The sequence below is a fragment of the Rhodofomes roseus genome (genome assembly GCF_022264815.1).
Source record: "Rhodofomes roseus strain CIRM-BRFM 1785 chromosome Unknown C8Q71scaffold_7, whole genome shotgun sequence".
NCBI lineage: Eukaryota > Fungi > Basidiomycota > Agaricomycetes > Polyporales > Fomitopsidaceae > Rhodofomes > Rhodofomes roseus.
The window spans coordinates 626,270-645,614 of NW_025952963.1; the positions used below are offsets into that span (position 1 = coordinate 626,270).

General features: G+C 58.5%; 6 protein-coding genes across 6 annotated transcripts; 4 read left to right on the forward strand and 2 right to left on the reverse strand.

Moving 5' to 3' along the window:
- Positions 1 to 9: 9 nt before the first annotated feature.
- Positions 10 to 3,303, reverse strand: C8Q71DRAFT_751103 (uncharacterized protein). Its single transcript, XM_047923299.1, has 5 exons — positions 2,837 to 3,303; positions 2,548 to 2,740; positions 1,902 to 2,464; positions 1,187 to 1,847; positions 10 to 1,085 (listed from the first exon to the last, which is right to left on the reverse strand). Exons 1-5 carry the CDS (start codon positions 3,084 to 3,086, stop codon positions 317 to 319), a joined length of 2,436 nt encoding a protein of 811 aa, XP_047780343.1. The 5' UTR covers positions 3,087 to 3,303; the 3' UTR covers positions 10 to 316.
- Positions 3,304 to 4,548: 1,245 nt separating this feature from the next.
- Positions 4,549 to 5,744, forward strand: C8Q71DRAFT_529355 (ankyrin). The gene is made up of 6 exons (XM_047919157.1): positions 4,549 to 4,704; positions 4,756 to 4,774; positions 4,828 to 4,870; positions 4,922 to 4,977; positions 5,029 to 5,156; positions 5,207 to 5,744. Exons 1-6 carry the CDS (start codon positions 4,627 to 4,629, stop codon positions 5,576 to 5,578), a joined length of 696 nt encoding a protein of 231 aa, XP_047780344.1. The 5' UTR covers positions 4,549 to 4,626; the 3' UTR covers positions 5,579 to 5,744.
- A 24-nt stretch (positions 5,745 to 5,768) lies between these two features.
- Positions 5,769 to 9,217, forward strand: C8Q71DRAFT_529338 (PRMT5-domain-containing protein). The gene is made up of 12 exons (XM_047919156.1): positions 5,769 to 6,192; positions 6,248 to 6,333; positions 6,419 to 6,743; positions 6,797 to 6,963; positions 7,025 to 7,210; positions 7,267 to 7,344; positions 7,401 to 7,447; positions 7,495 to 7,617; positions 7,671 to 7,846; positions 7,897 to 8,142; positions 8,200 to 8,399; positions 8,455 to 9,217. The coding sequence occupies exons 1-12, from the start codon at positions 5,910 to 5,912 to the stop codon at positions 8,863 to 8,865; spliced, it is 2,328 nt and encodes a 775-aa protein (XP_047780345.1). The 5' UTR covers positions 5,769 to 5,909; the 3' UTR covers positions 8,866 to 9,217.
- Positions 9,218 to 9,295: 78 nt separating this feature from the next.
- On the forward strand, positions 9,296 to 10,180 carry C8Q71DRAFT_856382 (uncharacterized protein; the record flags this gene model as incomplete). The annotated part of the gene is made up of 6 exons (XM_047927295.1): positions 9,296 to 9,372; positions 9,426 to 9,448; positions 9,507 to 9,589; positions 9,643 to 9,713; positions 9,769 to 9,939; positions 9,997 to 10,180. The coding sequence occupies 6 exons, from the start codon at positions 9,296 to 9,298 to the stop codon at positions 10,178 to 10,180; spliced, it is 609 nt and encodes a 202-aa protein (XP_047780346.1).
- A 282-nt stretch (positions 10,181 to 10,462) lies between these two features.
- On the forward strand, positions 10,463 to 15,863 carry C8Q71DRAFT_529739 (uncharacterized protein). The gene is made up of 11 exons (XM_047919158.1): positions 10,463 to 10,903; positions 10,970 to 11,095; positions 11,161 to 12,921; positions 12,969 to 13,412; positions 13,469 to 14,146; positions 14,205 to 14,549; positions 14,603 to 14,719; positions 14,776 to 15,024; positions 15,087 to 15,188; positions 15,247 to 15,398; positions 15,451 to 15,863. Exons 1-11 carry the CDS (start codon positions 10,610 to 10,612, stop codon positions 15,779 to 15,781), a joined length of 4,599 nt encoding a protein of 1,532 aa, XP_047780347.1. The 5' UTR covers positions 10,463 to 10,609; the 3' UTR covers positions 15,782 to 15,863.
- C8Q71DRAFT_896221 (armadillo/beta-catenin/plakoglobin) lies at positions 15,817 to 18,975 on the reverse strand. The gene is made up of 15 exons (XM_047928741.1): positions 18,481 to 18,975; positions 18,374 to 18,426; positions 18,300 to 18,319; positions 18,173 to 18,238; positions 18,044 to 18,119; positions 17,957 to 17,985; positions 17,756 to 17,867; positions 17,645 to 17,700; positions 17,495 to 17,589; positions 17,369 to 17,435; positions 17,116 to 17,313; positions 16,879 to 17,056; positions 16,574 to 16,746; positions 16,248 to 16,512; positions 15,817 to 16,195 (listed from the first exon to the last, which is right to left on the reverse strand). Exons 1-15 carry the CDS (start codon positions 18,618 to 18,620, stop codon positions 16,176 to 16,178), a joined length of 1,548 nt encoding a protein of 515 aa, XP_047780348.1. The 5' UTR covers positions 18,621 to 18,975; the 3' UTR covers positions 15,817 to 16,175.
- Positions 18,976 to 19,345: the final 370 nt, after the last annotated feature.

Sequence of the window (19,345 nt, forward strand, 5' to 3'; positions counted from 1 at the left end):
ATCGAGCCATCCCAACAAACACCCCGAGTCCACGCAGCTGAGCGCGCGGACCCGAATGTATCAATATCTAACTGGACCACGGTAGAATACATAGCAAACTAAAAGAGTCTGGCGCGACGGGCGACTGCGAGCTTCGCGCGCGCCGCGAAAGTACACGTACGAGGGAGAAATGGAGGGGAGTTGCTCGAGGATAAATATCACGGAAGAACAATGCGAGAGCCTTTTTGCACGAGCGAGGTCCGTCTGCGATTGAGGAAACGACAATGTCATACTTTGCGCGAAGGGCACTTCGCTACCGAGCCTGCAACCTTCACCTTCACTCTTTGTACGGCGACCTCCGATTCCTCGGGTCTACGCTGACTGGGCTCGGGGGCATGCCCTCACGGTCATCCTGCATCTTGAACGGCCTCTCGCGTTCGTAGCTCGCGCTAGAGAAGCTGGTGCTCAGCGGCGAACCACCTATGGGCGACGGTGACATCCTTCCGCCTGCGCCATATGGCACAGGTACGATAGGGTCGAGACGGGGCGGCTGGCCGGGGCCCGCGAGAGGCTGCGAGTAGCTTCCATTACTGTGAAGACTGCTGTGGCTCGACATGTGATGCAACGTCGACTGCTGGTGCGAGTGGGGGTGCGGTGGTGCAGGCGGCGGCACTGAATAGAAGCTGTTCGGGTAGCGGCCAGGCGCGTCTGGGTGCGTATTTTGCGGCGCGTGCAAGTGGGGATGCGGCGGGCCTTGATGGGGGTGCGAATAGGGCATGTACGGCTGATGCGGGTGGTGCTGCATGCCCGCGCCTGGCGTCGGCGAGGGCGAGGGCGACAGACCCTTGAAGTTCGGGCCAGCGTGCGCCGACGGGGCGTACAAGTCAGGCGCGCCAGGCGAGCCGTTCGACGACGCCGAGCCGAACGACGCATCGTCGTAGTAGCTTCCGCGCCGAGGGATGGGCTGGTAGCCGGACGGGCCCGGTGACCCGGACGGGGAGTGGTCCTTCTGCATCGAATTGAAGACCCGATCCTTGCGGCGGCGTGACTGCTGCGAGGGCCCGCCTTCCTTCTTCGCGCGTGATCGTGCATACCTCAGGCCACATCTGTTTCGGGGTGCGTGGAAGCGAGCAGCGGTCAGCCGATGGCATCAAAGTGTGGTCATGAGCTCGTGGATCTCTGCGCAAATGAAGAACACGGCACTTACGCATTGCAGAGGTCCTTCTTGCCGCTGGGGCCTTTCCGCCACTCCGGGCTCTGAGTCACCTTGCAGCTGGAGCACCGCGGGACGCCCACGGGTGGGTTCCCTGTGCTACGTCCACCGTTCCCATACTGCTCCCTCGAGTTGTTCGATCCTCGCCTGTGAGTCACCCTCGAGGGAGGCACATAGTCGCTACCTGGGGAAGGAGGGGCCTCGTCATGTGGAGGCGGTGCCGAAAACGACGATCCGGAGGGCGTCCCTTGCGGGCTGTAAGACGACGCCCCAGCATGTGCATCTAAGTATGGTGGCTGAGATGGCCACTGATGCTGGGGGGCGGGCGGAGGTTGTTGATAGGACGAAGAGCGCATACTGCTGACCGAAGGCCCCGACGAGAGTGCGCTGCCTTGAGGGTTCCACTGGTAGTGGCCTTGCGAGCTTGGCGACTCGGGCGCGTGCGACCAATTGTTGGGTGCATAGTGTTGAGGCGGATAGTGCGCGGAAGACATATTACTAGGATATTGAGAGAGCACGGGTGGCAGGTTGTATGCGGGATGAGCCGGGTCTTGGTACGGGTGGTTGGCATAATGCTGAGACTGGGATGCTGCGTCATTAGGATTGAGGTCGCGAGTGCTCGGGTGTACTTTGTGGCAAGCGAAGATGATGGAGCCTGCCTCAATTCGGTCAGCATTGTTCAGGGAGGAAGCATACTTGGCAGACGAACCATGCGGGATGAAGATGCTCTCGACTTCCTTGCTATTGTCCGCTCCAAAGTGCATTGTTTGGTGTGCCTTGTACCGTCTGGTACAGCTTGTCTTAGCATCCGTCCCACTCGAGACGGCGTTACTTATTTGAACGTCCTGCGCTAGCCGCGCGAAGTCCTTGGATGTCGGTCCGCCCGGTTCCTGGTGTTCCGGAGGCCAACTCATGTACAACGAGCGTTCCGGCTGGTTCAGGAGGATCTGAAACACCCGGCTCATGGAGAGCGGCTGCGGCACGACAGCGAGCAGGCGTTGATATAAAATCTGTACCTGCTCAGTGTTCATGTAGGGCGTGCCGCACCAGTTAGTCCAGGATGTCTTGTTGTGCTCGTCGTTATCGCGAGGCGAGAGGTCGACTACCGCATGCATGAAGCACAGCACTAGTCCGTCGGACGCCCAGTTGATGACCAGATCCACGGCCATGTAGCTCGTATCGACGGAGACCTTATCCGCATCTGCAAACTCATTGGTGGGCCCTTGGTAGCCCAGCAGCCTGCGTACACGCGAGAGGCGAGAATAGCGTACTCTAAGAGCAAATCGTTACGTCAACGAAACAGGAGGTGGACGTTAGCACAAGGGAGGCAGCATGCAGGGTGCGTGTATGCGTACCGGGTGACGCTCCCATGCAGTGTCCGACTCTCCAACACACTCCCCAAGTCAAGCTTTGCGGAGGCCTGCTCGTCTGGGTGGACGTAGGTCAGAAGCGACTTGCTGATGAGCAGGTCTGCCTGTTCTCCCAGGTGATGGGCGAGAACGGGATCGAGATAGATGAACTGTAGGTCTGGGGTGAGGAGGCACCAGTCTGTGTGCGGGCGGGGTTAGCCTCTGAGCGCCGGCAGCAAAGCGGGCCACGGGTGATCGAGGGGTGATCGTAGGGCTACAAAGGAGGAAGACATACAGCAGCGTGTCTGCCCGAGCCTGGGCAGGGTGACCGGTCGATCCTGGACGGGCGACGGAGGCACAGCGTTGCTCGGGGTCGGGGGTGCGGACGCCAGCGGGGGCAGCTGGGTGACCGGCGGGAGGTTGTCGAACGACGAGAGCGGATGCATGGGGATGCGTGACACAGAGCTGTGGATGGGCGGGAGCTGCGCGACGTCCGAGTGGGAAAGGCCGTCGTAGTTCCGCTGGGAAGAAGTGAGAAAGCTCATGGTATAGGGTACGGGAGACTAGGGGAACGTAGAGTAGGCTGCGGCGGGCTTAAACCAACGGAGTAGAGTAAGGACGCCAGCGAGGCTTGCTAGCGGCGGGGTGGTGGGAGGAGAAAGAGGACGAGGGCGAGGGGCGTGGCTGCCGTCGTTGTTGAGAACAAGAAGAGGGCACACAGGGGCAGCGGCCTCTGTGGCGACACGGGCGAGGCAAGTCAACACGAACAACCCCAGGTCATCGGACCGCACCGAACTCAGCCCGGCGTTGTTTTGTCGATCGCAAACAAACTCTGATTACGTGTCTCGCGCGCTGCTGTGTCTACAACCCTCCTCACCCCGCTGCCAGCGCACACCCGGCGGGCGAGAGCGCAGGCCTTGCGCCGACGCGTCACGTTCTCCTGCCAAATCAGGCGAGCGAAGGACGAGTCTGCATCCGCACGGCCTCGGCACATGCCCCGCGGCCCTCCGCCGCGCACGACTGAATCCTCACAGCACCCACATCCACCGGCCCCCCCGCGATCACACCCCGGGCCCGCCAGGACGCTGAGCTGGCAGCTGGCGGGCGCGCGGTGTGGCGGACGCCAAACTGGGACGTGGCCGTGGCCGTGGGGTGGAAGATCAACCTCCGATCACAAGATCCGCTTCTCGCGATCGTCAGGACAGCCATAATCAAGCCCGACATCGTCGATCGAGGACGCCGTGCTCCCCCAGCAGCACCTGGGGACGAGCGCGCCGACGTGATCGAGCATGCGCACGGGCCACCGTGACCAGCTCTGCGCATACTGCCTCAAGGACGGGCTCGCAGGCCGCCCACGTCTTCCTCCGGACACGCGAGAAGCCTCCTGACACCGCAACAGTGATCACTCCGCATGAAGCCCAGGGTGAAATACATCTCTCCTCTTCACAGTGCTACCTATGGCACTAACAAACGTCGAAATGACATGCTTTACACCAGAAGGCTGCCCTATCGCCTTCACCGAATTGTAGACTCAGTAGATGGAACCGTAGCTAGGGCGCACTTCACGGACCTTGCAGCACGAGGTGTCCTTCTGGCTCCGCGCTACGTGGGATGCTCGACGTGCTAATGAAAGAGAAGTTGTCCAGGCAATTCACTCTCCCACTGACAGTGCACTGAGTAGTTAGACGTGCTCGCACAGCAGTCATTTGTACTTAGGAGGTACAGGCACACCTCGCGGACGGCGTCCTGTCAGTATGTACTGTTCCTGGAGCGGGGCTCTAACTACATATGAAGCCCCCATTCTCCAGGCCTTGGAGGGCCCTCTGCACCATGAGCCCTGCGGTGCCCCTCGTCGTCTTACGTTCGTGCGGACGAGAAATACGTGTAAATGCGCCATCCTGCCTGCGCCTGGGACAACGCCGGAGAAATGGACCGGAGGTTCGGACGCGAGCCAAATTGAACCGCGATGATGATCGGCGCGAGCCCAAACCGCCGGCTCCCCTGTGACGCAGCAGTCACGGGGCCCCGCTGTGTGACACCGATCCCGCGGGCGCTCGGGAGCGATCGAGGTCGCGCAAAACGGCCATGCCTGTCCCGACGCGAGTGCAGTGCGAGAAGAACATCTGGGTCGCCGCCGGCGATGGCGACCTCGAGCGTGTCAGAGTGAGTCGTGTTGGACGCGACGCGTGGACGCCTATGTGACGTGCATCGCAGGAACTCATCGAGGGTCAAGGTCCGTAGCGTGAAGTTTGCTCGCCGGCGACGCGATGCTGAAAAGGTGTACAGCCCTATCAGCTAATATCCCCGATGACAACACATATACACCGATGTGAGCTTCTCTCGCTATCGTGAAGTATGCCTGGCTCATACCATGTGCAAGGCATGCCGCCGCCTCGTACGGGCAGCTCCATGTGCTCGACTACCTCATCTCGAAAGGTCATTATCCCGTACCCTGAGGCCGGCTCATCCACCGAAACATTTATTCAGGAGGAGACGTGAACATCACCGACGACGACGGCGACACACCACTGTACGTGGTCGAGAACGTAGAGACCGCGCGATGGCTCGTCGAGCACGGGGCTGCTGTCCAGAGGCAGAACAGCGAGGGTATCTCAGTGAGTGTCGTACTCATTCCGCGCAAGCCTCGCTGCTCATGGACATGCAGCCAGCGCAATGCCTCGAAGAAGATTTCCCCGAGGTCGCCACCTACCTCAATGGCCTCAATCCCACCGCGGACACAGCATCGACAAGCCCATCTCTCACACAGCCTTCACAGCACGCGCAGAACCTTGCCTCAGAGCACCTAACGTCATCCCTCATCCAGTCCGTCCAGGGCGTCATGCAGCGCGCTGAGGCAGAAGGGCGTGACCCTGACGAGGAGTTGCGACAGGTCGTGGAGAGAACGGTGCTCGAGGGCATGGTTACTGGGTATGGGATGAGTACGCTTGGTGGGCAACGGAGAGAAGACACCGAGGATGGGCCGACAGAGGGACCGAAGCGAACGAGGATGGGCGACGGGGATAACGGGCAGAGCTAACTTGGTCCATTTGCGCTTGCACATACGCGCTTGACAATGACCGGGGCATTGTAGCAGTAGCGACACATGTAGCAGATATAGCCCAGGCGTCTTTGGATACTGTCCTGTGTGCGCGTACGGACTTAGGGTCGATCGTGATCGCTGCTCGGTTCAGTCCAAGTCGTCATCAGGAAGACGTCTCAGTTGCTGTGCACACCATTTTCGAGACACCAACAGCCCAGAGACAGCGTTGAGTCCGCTCGTCCTACTCCATGTTACGTCTTGGCCACGACGCCGTCACGGTCCAGCACCCCAGCGCGCTCTCCCGCCAATCCTCAAATTTGACGCCGTCATGTCGACCTTCACGAAGCACCTCTCGCTCGCCGACCTCCAGTCGCACCCCAGCGGCGGGGACGGCGAGACCCCGATCCTGAAGGCCAGCACGGACGCGCGGGCGAAGGACTATGCGGGGATATGCTGCCCGCTCACGACGGACGCGTGGCGAGCGCGCTGGCGGGCGATGTGCCTCCTCCCCGCGGACGACGGGCACGACAAGGTCGCGATCGAGCGGCGCGCGGAGGCGTGGCGCGCGACGCCGGCGTTTGAGAGGGATGAGGTGACGATGACTAGACTGGGTGCGTGTGCAGTTCGGGGAGACGGCGGGCGGGCTGACGGGGCGATGGGAGGCAGATGAGGCGGAGGGCGTTGTCGCCTTTGCGTCGGACTGGCTGGAGCTGGATGCGGGCGATGACTGGGTGCGGCATGACTCGGAGACGGTGTGTATCTCGTCGTGATACTCCTGGCTGATGGTTTGCGGGGAGGGATCATGACTGACCGCAATGCACACGATCGCGTCGACAGGCCCTCCTGCAAGAGCTCGCATATGCATCCTACCTCAACATCACCTCCGCGATCCTCCCGCCCCCAAAGCACCGCTCGCAGATCGCGTCCTATGCGCGCGCGGTGAACATCTGCCTGAACGCGGTACCCTACATGGAGCTCTCCGTGATGATACCCATCTACGACCCCGTCATGCTGCACGTCTCCTCGTCAGCGGGCTCCGCTAGCAGCGCCGCCACTGTGTCCAGTCCGAGTATCCTGTTCAGCGACGAACCGAGTGTGGCGACCTGGGAGATGTGGGATGCGATCCGGACAGTCTGCGAGTATAACCCGCGGTTGACACTCAGTGAGTACCCAGACAAGTGTCGTATTGCAATCACGGCCTAATGTCATTGGTAGCACTCGACTTGACACCACCGATGCCCTCCGTGATCAGCGTCCTGAGCCAGTGGTCGGCAGAGCCCGTGCGACATATCTTCTTACCCGCGTCGACATTCATCGCGAACGCGAAGGGATACCCGGTCCTCCCGAAAGTCGTTCAGGGTTTCATCCGCGACATCATGAAGGTCTGTACATGATCTGGAATATACTCACGTCAACAGGGCGCTGACGTCGTTTGTTGTGTAGCTGAGACCTAATGTCATTCTGTCCGGCACGACGGCAGGCCGACATAAGAACGGCGGAGAGGTCGTCTATTCGCAATACGTGCGGCATATAGAGAAGACGAGCCCTGCGTACAAGGCGTCGAAAACCGAAGGGACAGTAGAAAACTTCGCGCAGGGATACCAGGATTATTTGCAAGCCCCACTGCAGGTGAGGGATCACTGGCTAGTTGGTATCGGTGTAAGGCTGAGATCGATCACTGCAAGCCCTTGATGGATAACTTGCAGAGCATGACGTATCAGACATTTGAACAGGACCCGGTCAAGTATAGACAATATGAGGAGGTATGTCTCAAGCGTATGCAAGTTTCACCTTGATACGAACCCTCGGACTTCGGCAGGCCGTATACGCAGCAATCACGGAATGGCCTAACAAAACTGACAAGTTGTGGGTGCTGGTTCTACCCCAGCTTTATCTGTGCTCACCGAGACTAGGATTCTATGTGTTGCCGGCGCTGGTCGTGGTCCTCTGGTTGCGCGGTGTCTGAAGGCACTTCAACGAGCGAACCGAGACGGCTCGATCTACGCGCTGGAGAAAAATCCGAATGCCTATGTCACGTATGTGTTACCCCCATCCGCGCTCATACCTCGCTGAGCCTCCCGGAGTGAAGATTACAGCAGCGCGTACGCGATGATTGGGGCGAGAGCGTAAAGCTGTTCTTCGGTGATATGCGGACCTTTGACTTGCCCGAGAAAGTCGACATACTTGTCAGCGAGCTGTTGGGATCTTTTGGAGACAACGAACTTAGTCCCGAGTGCTTAGATGGGGCGATGCGCTTCCTGAAACGTGAGTGGGCATGCCTGTTCCTCATGGACGATGCTAACGCCTGTAAACAGCGGAAGGCATCTCGATACCTGCATCGTATACTGCACACATAGCGCCACTATCTTCGTCGAAGCTGTTCAACGAGACCAGGGGTACAAAGGACGTGAAGGCGGCCGAAACGCCTTACGTGGTGATGTTCCAGGCCATCAATATCCTGAGCGGTAATGGCGGGGGATTAAGCGGCAATTGCGGGCCCAAAGTACAGGAGTGCTGGGAGTTCGAGCACCCGCGGAAGGATGCCGTGCTAAATGAACAAGGTACGCGAGACACAACCTTGTACGCCCGGGAGATTATGTATGATGCGTGTGGACTAGGCCTACCGCCAACGAACAGCCACAACGCGCGATCCGCTCAGCTCACATTTCACATCCCCCATGCGGGCATCCTGCATGGCTTGGCCGGATACTTCGAAGCTGTACTCTACCGCAACATCGGCCTGAGCATACACCCAGACCGGATGCAGTACATCTCGAAGAACATGCTGAGCTGGTTTCCGCTCCTTTTCCCGTTTAAGGTTTGTCTGATCCGTCGCGGTGCCGGTTCTGTTGTTTGTCTGACGTTTCCGCCAGGAACCGTTATATCTTCCGAGCTCATCAGAACTCCATGTCTCAATCTGGCGCCTAACAAATCAGCGGCAGGTCTGGTACGAGTGGTACGCGGAGGCGTTCTTGCCAGTACCAGGCTCGACGTCCATACGCGCGACGGCGGACGCGGAGAGCATACGACCGTCTCGCAGCGACTCCCGCGACGGCGGGCTCGCGGTGGCGCGGAGCGATTCTCGTGAAGGGTGGCTGTCTGTCCGTTCAACGCCTGTCTTGTCGCCGAGTCCGATGGCCGACGCGGTAGACATCCCACCTATCGAGATTGACTCGAATGCAGCTGTGGACGGTGATGCGGTGAAGAATAACATCGGGTTGATAAAGATCGGACAGACGAGTCTTCACAACCCCAAGGGTCGGAGCAGTTGGATTGGGCTTTGAGTGGTTTGTAGCAACAGAATCATTGTATCACAAGCTTTTGTAGTCTCCATCGAGGTCAAGGAGTCAGATGCATATGCCCGTTGTATCTGCGTGGCTGTACACTCTGCTTGGCTGGCTTGTGGCTGCCTGGGACCTGCGCCCAGGCGTTGCCAGGGAAGAGACTATCCGCAGCTACTTATCAGCGTGCAGCGGCAGGCGCCGGCAGCATATGGGTTCCAAGAATAGCAGCGTGGGAGAGGCTGTCAGGAATTGGAGCGCCGCTTGTTAGCCACCAGGGGAGACGCGCGCTCCTACATAAACCCAGACCAGTCCTTTCCGCCCAATCCATCTCGACTCTGTCCTTTTCGACGACGACGACATCTGTACAAGCCTCTCCAGGCGCACCTATTCCGCTCTTTGCAACCCGCACACTCCTTAGATCCCGGCAACAATGAAGTACTTCGTGTCTCTCGCTGCGCTCGCCGCCATTGCTCCCGCTCTCGTGAGCGGCCTGACCATCAACACCATGTGAGTAACACACAGCGGGCGAGAGAGGAACAAATAGGCTGACGTCCTTCCAGCACCACTGGTGTTCAGGAGTGCGGTATGTTATCTTGACGTAGTCAGGAGGGCCGCGTACTGACGCGTCTGTGACTTGACAGAGCCCGTGCTCTTCAGCTGGTCTGGCGGAACTGCACCGTACTTCTTGTCCCTCGTCCCGAACAAGGACACTACGGCCGCGCCGGTGAGCATATTCGGAACTTGCCTCATCGTGGTGTCTAAAGAGTTGTTGTGCAGATCAAGAACTTCGGTCAGATCACTGGTACCAGCATGACGTGGACGGTTGACCTCGGTCAGGGCACATCCTTGTAAGTTTTGCGATCAAAATCTTTTGGGAGCATGTGCTGAGAACTGGCCACCCAGCACGAACGTCATCAAGGACAGCACTGGCGCTACCGCTTTCTCCGATGAGCAGACTGTCACCTCTGGTGGGGGCACTAGCTGTGCGAACACCTCCGTGACGGAGAGTGCAGGCGCGGTCGGTACCGCTTCTGGGGCGGCGGCTGCATCGGGCGGTGCCAGCACCGCTGCTGCGTAAGTTCCAACATCGCTGAGAGTTGAAGTAGCAGTTGGCCTGACTAAACTGCATAGGGCGACCACCACTGGCGCGTCGGCTGCCAAGACCTCCGGCTCTGCTTCTGGTTCGGCTGCCTCCAGCGCAGCGTCGGCTTCCTCGTCGGCCAAGAGCAGCAGCAGCAACGGCGCTGGCCGTACGTCTGTTGGTGCCTTCGGTCTCGCCGCGCTGATGGGCTTGGTTGGTGCTGCTCTCTTCTGAGCACCCTGCGATTGTTGTTGTGAATCATAGTTACCTACCTATACGGACGGCGGTGTCATAGATTGTCGGTAATCAGGATTCTGTACCTTTCCCTCTATGCACACATGCTGTCCAGGATACCAAATTGCTGTGTGCTCGCCGAGTGCTGGCTGGTGCGAATAAGCCAAGAATAAGCCTCGAAGTTCCTCGTCAACTTAGCGCTGGCCCAGAGTCGCGGCATACGATCACGTGAGTAAGTCGCGTAAAGACCCGGGCACGAGGTCCGACGCAATCCTGTATGGGCACACGAGCGCCCTGCAGAACCATTGTGCTCTCTTTTCTCTCTGACAGCACACTCTGCTCGCCGCTGGACTGAAACAGCAGTGGACTTCGTCGACACCAACACACTAACGACACCTCACGCGTAACATCAAGACACTGATTCTCGGAATGTCCGTCACCGTGGCGGAAGCAGAACTAACGGGGCCCGTTCTGGCGGATGCCACGAACGCGCCGCAAACGACTCAGGAAATCGGCAAGCTGGTCGAGATCGAGGACGTCGTCCAGAAGGAACCCAGTGTCGACGTGCATGATGTGCAAGAACCCACGGAGGCTACCTCAGAGCCAGAAGTGGCCGCGCCTTCCACTGAGGAAGTCAAGGAGGTGGTAGATGAGGACGCGTTATCTGCCGAGCCCGTGGCTCTGGTGAATGGCGAGAAGGAGGAAGTGCATGAGAATGGAGAGGTGCGTGTGCCCGTTCTCACTCAGAGCTCCTACGTGGCTCACCCCTGCGCGTCGCAATCCTCTCAGGCTGCTCCGGCCAACGTCGAAGTGGCCAAGATCGATGTAGAGGCCACCGCGGTCGACACTACCGCATCAGACGCGTCACACGCTGTAAAGGGCGATATCGCTCCAAATGGTCATGCGCCACACCACGTTAGTGCATTAGCCTCCTCTTGACGCGTCGTCCATGTGATTGATAGCTAAACGCGCGACTATAGGACGCTGACGAAAGTGCGGCACACGAGCCCGAAGCGGAGGCTACGAAGCCTGTCGATGAGGTTGCTGTTCCTCCATCAACTGAGATGGAACAGCAGACCGTCCCCGCCGACGAGATCTCCAGCGAGCTCACATCCGTTGAAGAGGTTTCCCCCCAGGAGATCGTGCTGGAGGCCCAAGCAGAGGAAGTAGTTGAGGACAAGGTCGAAGAGGAACCCATTGTCGCCGCTCCCGAGGCTGCTGCTCCGTCAGAGCCAGCACCTGCGGAGGAGCCTTTAGAGGAACCTATCGAGGAAGCAACTGCGCCCGACGTTATTGAGGCACTGTCGCCAGAGGGGTACACACCGGCTGCCGAGACCCAGACCATCCTGGCGGACATGATCCCGGTCGTGGAGGAGGACGGCACCGTGGTTGAGAAGGCAATCCCTGCGTCAGAACCGACCGACGTTGAAGACGCGCCGCTGGCGGCGGAGGAGGCTCCCGCGGAATCCGAGACCGAGACTACTGCGGTGGCGGACGCGCCTACGGAAGACCTCGCTGCTGCCGCAGAGAGCGACGTGGTAGCGGAGGCGGCCGAGGTCGTGGAGGCGGCTGCACTGGCCGAGGAATTCTTGGCCGCGCCTGAAGAGGAGGCAACACCGGTTGTGGAGGAGGCTCTCGAGGAGATTACTCCGCCAAGTGAGCCCGCTGCGGAGGAGGTCCCGGCGGAGGCACCAGTCGAGGAACCTATCACTGCGGACGAGGCACCAGTCGAGGAACCTGTTACTGTGGACGAGGCACCAGTCGAGGAATCTGTTACCGTGGACGAGGCTCCTGCAGCTGAAGTAGAAATCGAGGTACCTGTAGTTGAGGAACCTCCTGCTTCAACGGACTCTGCGCCGGTTGAGGAGGTTCCCGCTATCGAAGAGCTAGTGCCGGCCGTTGAGGAGTTGGCTGTGTCTGCTGAACCCGCGGTAGAGGATGTCGCTGTTGCGGAAGCCCCTCTTGACGCTGGAGAGTCCGTTGTAGTCGAAGAACACGTTGCACCTGTGGATGCCGTCGCAGCTGAAGAACCCGAGGTTCTCGTAGAACTCTCCACCCCCGAAGAAGCGATTGCAGCAGAAGAGCCTGCTGGCGCTGAGGTACCTACTGTTGCTGATGTGGAAGAAACCCTCGTCGCCGAGGAGTCTGCGTCCATCGAGGAGCCTACCCCGGTTGAAGAAGTACCTGCTCCCGTTGAAGAAGTACCTGCGCCCGTTGAAGAAGTACCTGCTCCCATTGAAGAAGTGCTTGCCCCGGTTGAAGAAGCGGAAGTGCCTGCCCCCATTGAAGAAGTACCTGCCCCGGTCGAAGAAGCGCTTGCCCTGGTCGAAGAAGTCGTCATCGCCGAGGAGGGAGCTCCAGCTGCTGACGTGACTGCGGAGGCCGATGTTGCACCCACAGCTGCGGACGTCTTTGAGGAAACTGCTGCGGCAGATCCTGTTATTGACGAGGCAGCACCAGTCGAAGTCTGTGAGGCTGTTGTAGAAAGCCTGGCAGAAGTGACTGAAGAACCAACAACGGCACCTATCGAAGAGTCGGCCGAAGAGACCTCTGCTTCTGAACCTACGGTCACTGCTGTTGCAGACGTCCCCGTCGCAGCGGGCGAGGAAACGGCCTTAGCCGAGGAGTTGCCAGTAGCCATCGAAGAGGCTGCTCCCGTGGATGTCGTAATTGAAGAGGCCGTCGAGGTACAGCCAGAGGCGGAGAGCGAGGCTGTTCCTGAAGTGGAAGACACGACGACGGTGAGTACGATCAAACGTTAGGATTTCTAGTATTCTCATTACTCAAGTCTGTTCAGGAACCGACGGCTGCTGATGAGGTACCGCCTGAGGAAGTCGCTGGCGAACCACTCGTGATCGAAGTCGCGACCGAGACGGCTCCCGGGGTTGAGGAGGTTATCCAACAGGAAGTACTCCCTCAGCCTGCTCTCGCAACGGACGCTGCGCTTGTTGAGCCTTCAGACAATCTCGCTGAAGATGCGACAATACCTTCAGATGCCCCTCTTACTGACGCGGCCATTCCCGCGGAAGCTCCAGTCCTCGAGGAGACTCTGCCTTCTGCTATCGTAGTCCCCGTTATGGATGAGGCGTCTGCAGTTCCCGAAGCTATTGTTGAACCCGCAGCTGTCGCTGCAGAGGAAAGCATACCTGTCGCGGTGGATAACGTACCAGCCGTCACCCCAGCTGAGGTGGTTGCAGACAAAGTCGAGGGATCGGACGACAACGTGGTCGAGGTGTGTCTCAACCTTATGATTATCTTGAGAAATCGAGTACCTAAACAACACTGCAGGCCGGAGAAGACGCCGAGTCTACCACGAGTGACGAACACGTGGAGAAGTCACTTGCGGAGGCTATCGCGGCCGCTGCTGCTGTAGCTGCTGTTGTGATCGGTGCCGCCAGTGACCCATCCGCTGCCGATGCTGTCGTCGCGGATGAGCCCGCTGTTCCTGTAGCTGAAGAGGCTGTACCGGAGCCGGCTGCGTCAGCGGCTGTCGATATTGTCAAGGCTGTGGAAGAACTACCTGCCGAAGGTTCAGTCACCGTTCCCGTCGTATCGGCACCTGATGCGGAACCTACGGAGGCCACAATTGAGGCAATTGGTGCTGACGTTGGCGTAGAGGAACGTGTGGATGCAGTCGAGGAAGCATCTGTGGAGGCTCCAGTAATCACTGTGGTTGTCGAAGGCGCTGCAGACGAGCCTGCCGTCGCGGCTGAGCCTAGCGCCGAGACTGAGACTGTGGCACCCGCTACCATAGAGCGTCCGAAATCGCCGTGGACCCCATCATACACCGTTACGACGCAAGGTCCAGGAAGTGCCGCCCCCGAAGAGGTCGAAGTGCTGGAACAATTGCCTCCTCCTGTAGCAGAAGTTCAGGCCGCCCTTGAAGTTGCAGAAACGACTATCACAGTCCCAGTCATATTGACGGAGATTGTCGAGGAGCCGGCAAGTGACCTTCCGCCGGAGGAGGTGAGTGACCTGCTCTCTTAGGTGGTTCTCGTGCTAATGATGCTTGCGCTTCTCCCAGTCCACTGTCGACGAGTCTGCCGCTGTTCCCGTCGAGGTGCCGAAGTCACCATCTTGGGTGCGCTCGTATTCAGTCAGCTCCCAGGGTGCCAGCCCAGCACAATCGCCCAAGGTCGAGACTGTGCAAATTGAGGTCGCACAGACTGCCGAGCCGACAGAGGTGACCGTCCCGACGGTCGAAATCGAAAGTGCACCGGAGCCCGTCGCGCCTACTACTGTGGAAGCCGAGGTGACTGTGCCCGTCCCGCCGCCTGTCGAGATCGAGGTGGCGCAGGTTGAAAGCGAACCAGAACCTACCACTGAAGCTCCCGTCGTCGAAGCTGTTGCCATTGAGGTGGTAGCCGAAGTAAGTGTCTTGTTGCTTTGTTCGTTGACCACTGAGTAATTGTCTCGTCACAGCCTGAAGTCGAGCCCTCTGTTCCTGTCGAACCTTCAGAGGAGGCGCAGATACCTGAGCCCATCATCGTCTTGATACAGTCAGAGCCAGAACAAGCCATTGCCGAAGTGGTAGCACCTGTTCGTGTCTACCTCAACATCACAATTGCTCCCGCACTAATATGCTTACCCGTTAGACACCCGTGCCGGCCGCCGCGCCTGCTGCCATTGAGATTGAGAGACCGAAGTCGCCTGCGCCTTGGACTCCGTCATATTCGGTTTCCCGACAAGGTACCAGTCCCCTCAGCATTCCTGTGGCGAGCGAAGAGAAAGAAGTAGAGCACCTCGAGGAGTTGCCCGCTCCTATCGCCCCGACTGTGACGGTGTCTTCGGACTCACCTGTCGAAGAACACGCGATCAGCGCAGAGGCTCCCGTTGCAATCGTTGTAAGTAGCGAATGCAAGCAGTTGGTGTTCGATTGCGATCTAACGATCGCGACTTTCATTAGGAATCACCCCCTCGTCCATGGACGCCTTCATACTCTGTCACATCGCAGGGTCCTGACTCCCCGAGGCCGCAAGAGGAGGAAGTCTCACACGAAGAGAGAGTGGTGAGTAACCTGCTACAATATGTGCTCGTTCGACTCTGAAAGTGTATGGCTATGTCAGGAACCTCCGTCTCGTCCTTGGACACCGTCGTACACGGTCACGTCACAAGGACCCGATAACTCCGCCGCTCAGGCAGTTGATGAGCCGGCCCCGGAGAGCGATAAGCAAGCCTTCCCGACAACAGAGGGTAATGGCAAGGGTGTCGCTACGAAGTAGGATCATTTTCCGTGTGAAGCTTCGTATTCTCTGATCATGTTTCTGTAGGCCTAGCCTTGCACGGTTAGCACCGCTCGACGAGAACGAGCAGCTGCAGACGGAGCAAGTGGCCCATGTCGAGGTCCAGCCCCCGTCTCCGACTACGATCCGCACCAGGCACGAGTCGACAACCTCGTCGCGGTTCTTCCCTGGCGGATGGTTCTCAAGCTCGCCGAAGCTCACCGAAGAGTTCACTACGCACGAGACTGCGGAGGGCGAGTTCCTCAAGGGCCCCAGCAGCGCCATCGAGTCGCCCGGGTTGGAGGTGCCAGCAAACACGCCAATCGACGGCAAGATCGACGAGGAGAAGCAGAAGGGCAGGTGGTGCACGATAATGTGAATGAATGCTGATAGCTTTACGAATTGTTTGATGACCGATATGTCCAAATCTACCACTTACGGGTCTCTTGTCTTATACTTTACTTCTTGATTGCTCCCTCCGCACGCGCCGTCGAGATATTATGCATACCTTATTTCTCGCTTCCATCGAATCACAGCACGCAACTAGACAGATACCGCACCGCCCCTCCATACATACGTGAAAGCCCCCCTCAAGTGTCTTTTGTATAGCATGGCAGTCTGCCTATGCGTGCAATGTAATGTACAGTGATCGCCCGAACTCCCGTCCATCAGCGGGGAGGCCGAGGTATGACGTGCGGACCTTGTGTAGAACATTGATGATGTCCATGAACGAAGCCACATTGTTCCTCCTGCTGGTCTGCCCTTGACATGCTTTAAAGGTAGTATCGATCTCCTACCATGGTCAATCAGCCTAAAATTCCAAGGACCAACATCCGGATACAAACCTATGTGCCCTATCCCCGGCTCGACGACCCAGACCTTGCGCCCTTCCGCAGGCTGTTCACCCTCATCGACACCTTCGAGCCACATCTCCCTCAGATGGTCATCCACCGCCCCGCACACGATCTTCACTGCGGGGAACGCGCGCTGCAGGACGGAGATGCCGCCGCAGCGCGCGACGAGGAAGGTCACGAAGATGATGTGGTCCTGCGGGACGCCGTGGTCGAGCAGGATGCGGATGGCCATAAAGGCTGCGGCGCCGGTGCTGATCTGCGCGAAGCGGTGGGGTGAGGGTGAGTAGCATGGGCGAATGCCAGGGACGAGTACGCACCTGTGCGTCGACGAGGAAGACGTAGGTGTTCTGTGCTAAGTGACGCTGGCGGATGCAGATGGGAAGCTGAAGGTGCAGCAGGATTGGCTCGCCCGACGCTGCCTCCGACTGTATCAGCATCGAGCCGATGGGAATGTCGTTGATGACCCTCCGGAGACCGCGCTCTAAGGGCCCTCCGCTAAGTGGGTATCAGTGTCAGCTCGGGCTATAGCCACGGTAAGACTTACGATCGCAAGATGGACACTCCACATAGATACTGCAGAGATCTGGTGAAGTTGCGCGCCTCTGGATGAAAATGCGCGCACTTACCTGGACATCAACTTGCTTCCCGTGTGCTTCGACGCCGATGGGCGTGACGACGCTCTTCGGACGGTACGGAAGCAACTCTGTTGCCTTCTCCACCAGAAGCGTCGCAAGTCGGTCGGTGAAAAAGATGAAGTCGCCCCGGCACGTCTCAGCATCCCTCAGGATGGTTAGGATGCCCTATCGGGCCCGTTAGACCTCTACTTCCCATCGGATCCGTGATAGTGGAAATGGCGCACCTTCACTTGCGGCGTCTGGGGCAGCAGAGTGAGGTTGAGCGTCTGGCTGGCCAAGTCGGGCGAACCGTGGGCCACGAGGTCGCGTGGGCCGGTCCCAGCTAGACGTTGTCGAAGCTGCGTGGCGCGTTCGTCCAGCTGCCTCCGAATATGCGTCGAGATGATGTCAATGGCCACGGCATTGTCGGACCCGGGTACGATCTGGAGGCAGACTGCGTTAGGCAGGCTTGCGCTCAGATACCGTAGAGTAGCGCACGATATTGGCGTATCGAGAGGTAGGCTGGACAAAGTGGTCGTAAGACGGCTTCACGTAACGCAGATATCTGTGTGGTGTCGTAAGCCGGGGGTCGCGGACGGGTTGGTTGGGGGGTCGATTACTGACTGTTCAAGGATTCCATCGACGCTCCTCCCACGTTCTGTGACGTCGCGCTTGATGCGGCGGGCGAGCATGAGGTCTGAGTCGCATTGTACGAAGATCTGTAGGGGCCAATGTGAGTGCGCCAGTGCATCATTAGAACAAGACCTCGCGAACCTTAAGATCATATAATGCCCTCAAGGCGGGGTCGTGTAACGCCATGATACCCTCCGCTAGAAGCAAGCCCGAAGTCAGCAAGCTGACTACGCTGGGCGGGATCATACAGACCAATGATTATGGCAGCACCATAGAGATACTTTGTCTCGTCAAGGCGCTGGTGCTCAGTGAACGAATAGATAGGGATGTTCGTTTGCCTACAATCCTTCAAGTCTGCTAGGCACTGTGTGGTTCCATGACAGGACACGCGACCTTCAAAGTTCAAGTACACCTCGCATTCCAAGGATGCGTGAGATAAGTCGGTGCACGTACGGACGCGAACAATGGCATATCAATGGCATCTGCGAACGCGAAGCACCTTAGCCGCGGCAAAGAACGAACAGTGAGCAATGTAGATACCAGGATGGTCGAAATCATAGCGGCTCGCGAAGGCCAGTTCGATCTCCTCTGGCGTATGCTGTTTGTAGAAGCTGTCCTGCCCAACTCGTGTAAACGTACAAGAAAGCCACGGGCAGCGTTCTGCCTTACTTGAGATAGGATGACAACAGTCGGAATGGAGCCTAGGGACTGCACTATACGCCGCGCTACATGTGTCTGTTCTCGGGCGATGTATGAACATTTCTGTAACCTTGTTCGCCGAACGTCTGAGTCTCACTTTACCGCTAGCGGATCCTCCTGCAAATCAGCTGGTCAAACGCTGATGACTGGCCGGCCGGATTCAATGCGTACCAGCAATGCCGATGACGAACGCATCCGAGATTCGGTGGCCGTCCTCCCCGTACCTGAAAGCGGCGACTGAATAGGAGGTCCTTGAGGGGCCTCTGTAGAACGTTTACCAAGGTGGTCTGCCGTGAGACTTCAGCACCGTATTCTTCCTCGCCTGTAGCAGCACATCGCGCGCCGTCAGAGTCGTCGTTGTCCGCGACAAGCCGGGTCGAGAGAACGTCGGAAGAGGGGACAACGTGTCTCCAGACATATGCGTTTTCTAAGCTGCCGGCTTGCCAGAGACTTGGGAAGCTGGAGTAAAGCTCAGGATGAGTATTGTCGACGTCCTGTTCGTGAAATGCTGTGGGCCGCCTAGCGGTGCATAGGCGCCCGAGAACAGCCGCCTGCGCTCGGGCGTCTGTTGTTTCATACATCGCTCGGAAGAGCACACTGGCCGACTCGACGCCATGACACCCTCTCCTCGACGAGACACCGTCGAGCTCCTGAACACACTGCTCTTGCTGTGTCGCGACTGCACTTTTTTCTCTGTGGCTTCCCGTATGTCCGACAAATGAAGGGGGCTATCGAGTGCCGCTCAACGGCCAATTCCACGCAAAGCGGTAGGCATGCTGTATCCGGATCCAGATGCGCTCATGTCGGAGGCGGGTACCAAGGCAGCGCCTTGAAGCCTTCTTTGACAGACAGCGACAGCCTACCGACCCAACACCGACCCCGCGTTGCTGCTTCTCCGACGCCCATCGTACCGGTTCACGCCGGGATGTCTTCACAACGTTAACTGAGGACGTCTCTGACAGCTTGAGCTGTTGCTGCAACTATGCAACACAGTAACATGGCTCGGGTTGCATGCCTTCATAATGTCAATTCGGACATGCTGCAGGTCTGCAGGTACAAGGCACAGTGCACGTACAAGGCACGAGTCGTCCTTAGTCTCAGGCTCAGATCTGTGGCTCTGTCTCACACAATCACTGGTTCCTG

Bases quoted from the DNA above. Each gene is read 5' to 3' on its own strand.
- C8Q71DRAFT_751103 (XM_047923299.1), bottom strand. From the start codon at position 3,086: ATGAGCTTTCTCACTTCTTCCCAGCGGAACTACGACGGCCTTTCCCAC. The intron at 2,465-2,547 runs GTACGCATACAC...ATTTGCTCTTAG, and splicing joins CTGCATGGGAGCGTCACCCG to AGTACGCTATTCTCGCCTCT. The intron at 1,848-1,901 runs GTTCGTCTGCCA...GAATTGAGGCAG, and splicing joins GAGCATCTTCATCCCGCATG to GCTCCATCATCTTCGCTTGC.
- C8Q71DRAFT_529355 (XM_047919157.1), top strand. From the start codon at position 4,627: ATGCCTGTCCCGACGCGAGTGCAGTGCGAGAAGAACATCTGGGTCGCC. The intron at 4,978-5,028 runs GTCATTATCCCG...ACATTTATTCAG, and splicing joins CGACTACCTCATCTCGAAAG to GAGGAGACGTGAACATCACC. The intron at 5,157-5,206 runs GTGAGTGTCGTA...ATGGACATGCAG, and splicing joins AGAACAGCGAGGGTATCTCA to CCAGCGCAATGCCTCGAAGA.
- C8Q71DRAFT_529338 (XM_047919156.1), top strand. From the start codon at position 5,910: ATGTCGACCTTCACGAAGCACCTCTCGCTCGCCGACCTCCAGTCGCAC. The intron at 6,334-6,418 runs GTGTGTATCTCG...TCGCGTCGACAG, and splicing joins TGCGGCATGACTCGGAGACG to GCCCTCCTGCAAGAGCTCGC. The intron at 6,964-7,024 runs GTCTGTACATGA...TTTGTTGTGTAG, and splicing joins TCATCCGCGACATCATGAAG to CTGAGACCTAATGTCATTCT.
- C8Q71DRAFT_529739 (XM_047919158.1), top strand. From the start codon at position 10,610: ATGTCCGTCACCGTGGCGGAAGCAGAACTAACGGGGCCCGTTCTGGCG. The intron at 11,096-11,160 runs GTTAGTGCATTA...GCGCGACTATAG, and splicing joins ATGGTCATGCGCCACACCAC to GACGCTGACGAAAGTGCGGC. The intron at 14,147-14,204 runs GTGAGTGACCTG...CGCTTCTCCCAG, and splicing joins GTGACCTTCCGCCGGAGGAG to TCCACTGTCGACGAGTCTGC.
- C8Q71DRAFT_896221 (XM_047928741.1), bottom strand. From the start codon at position 18,620: ATGTCTGGAGACACGTTGTCCCCTCTTCCGACGTTCTCTCGACCCGGC. The intron at 18,427-18,480 runs GTAAACGTTCTA...CGCCGCTTTCAG, and splicing joins TCTCACGGCAGACCACCTTG to GTACGGGGAGGACGGCCACC. The intron at 17,590-17,644 runs GTTCGCGAGGTC...TGGCCCCTACAG, and splicing joins GGGCATTATATGATCTTAAG to ATCTTCGTACAATGCGACTC.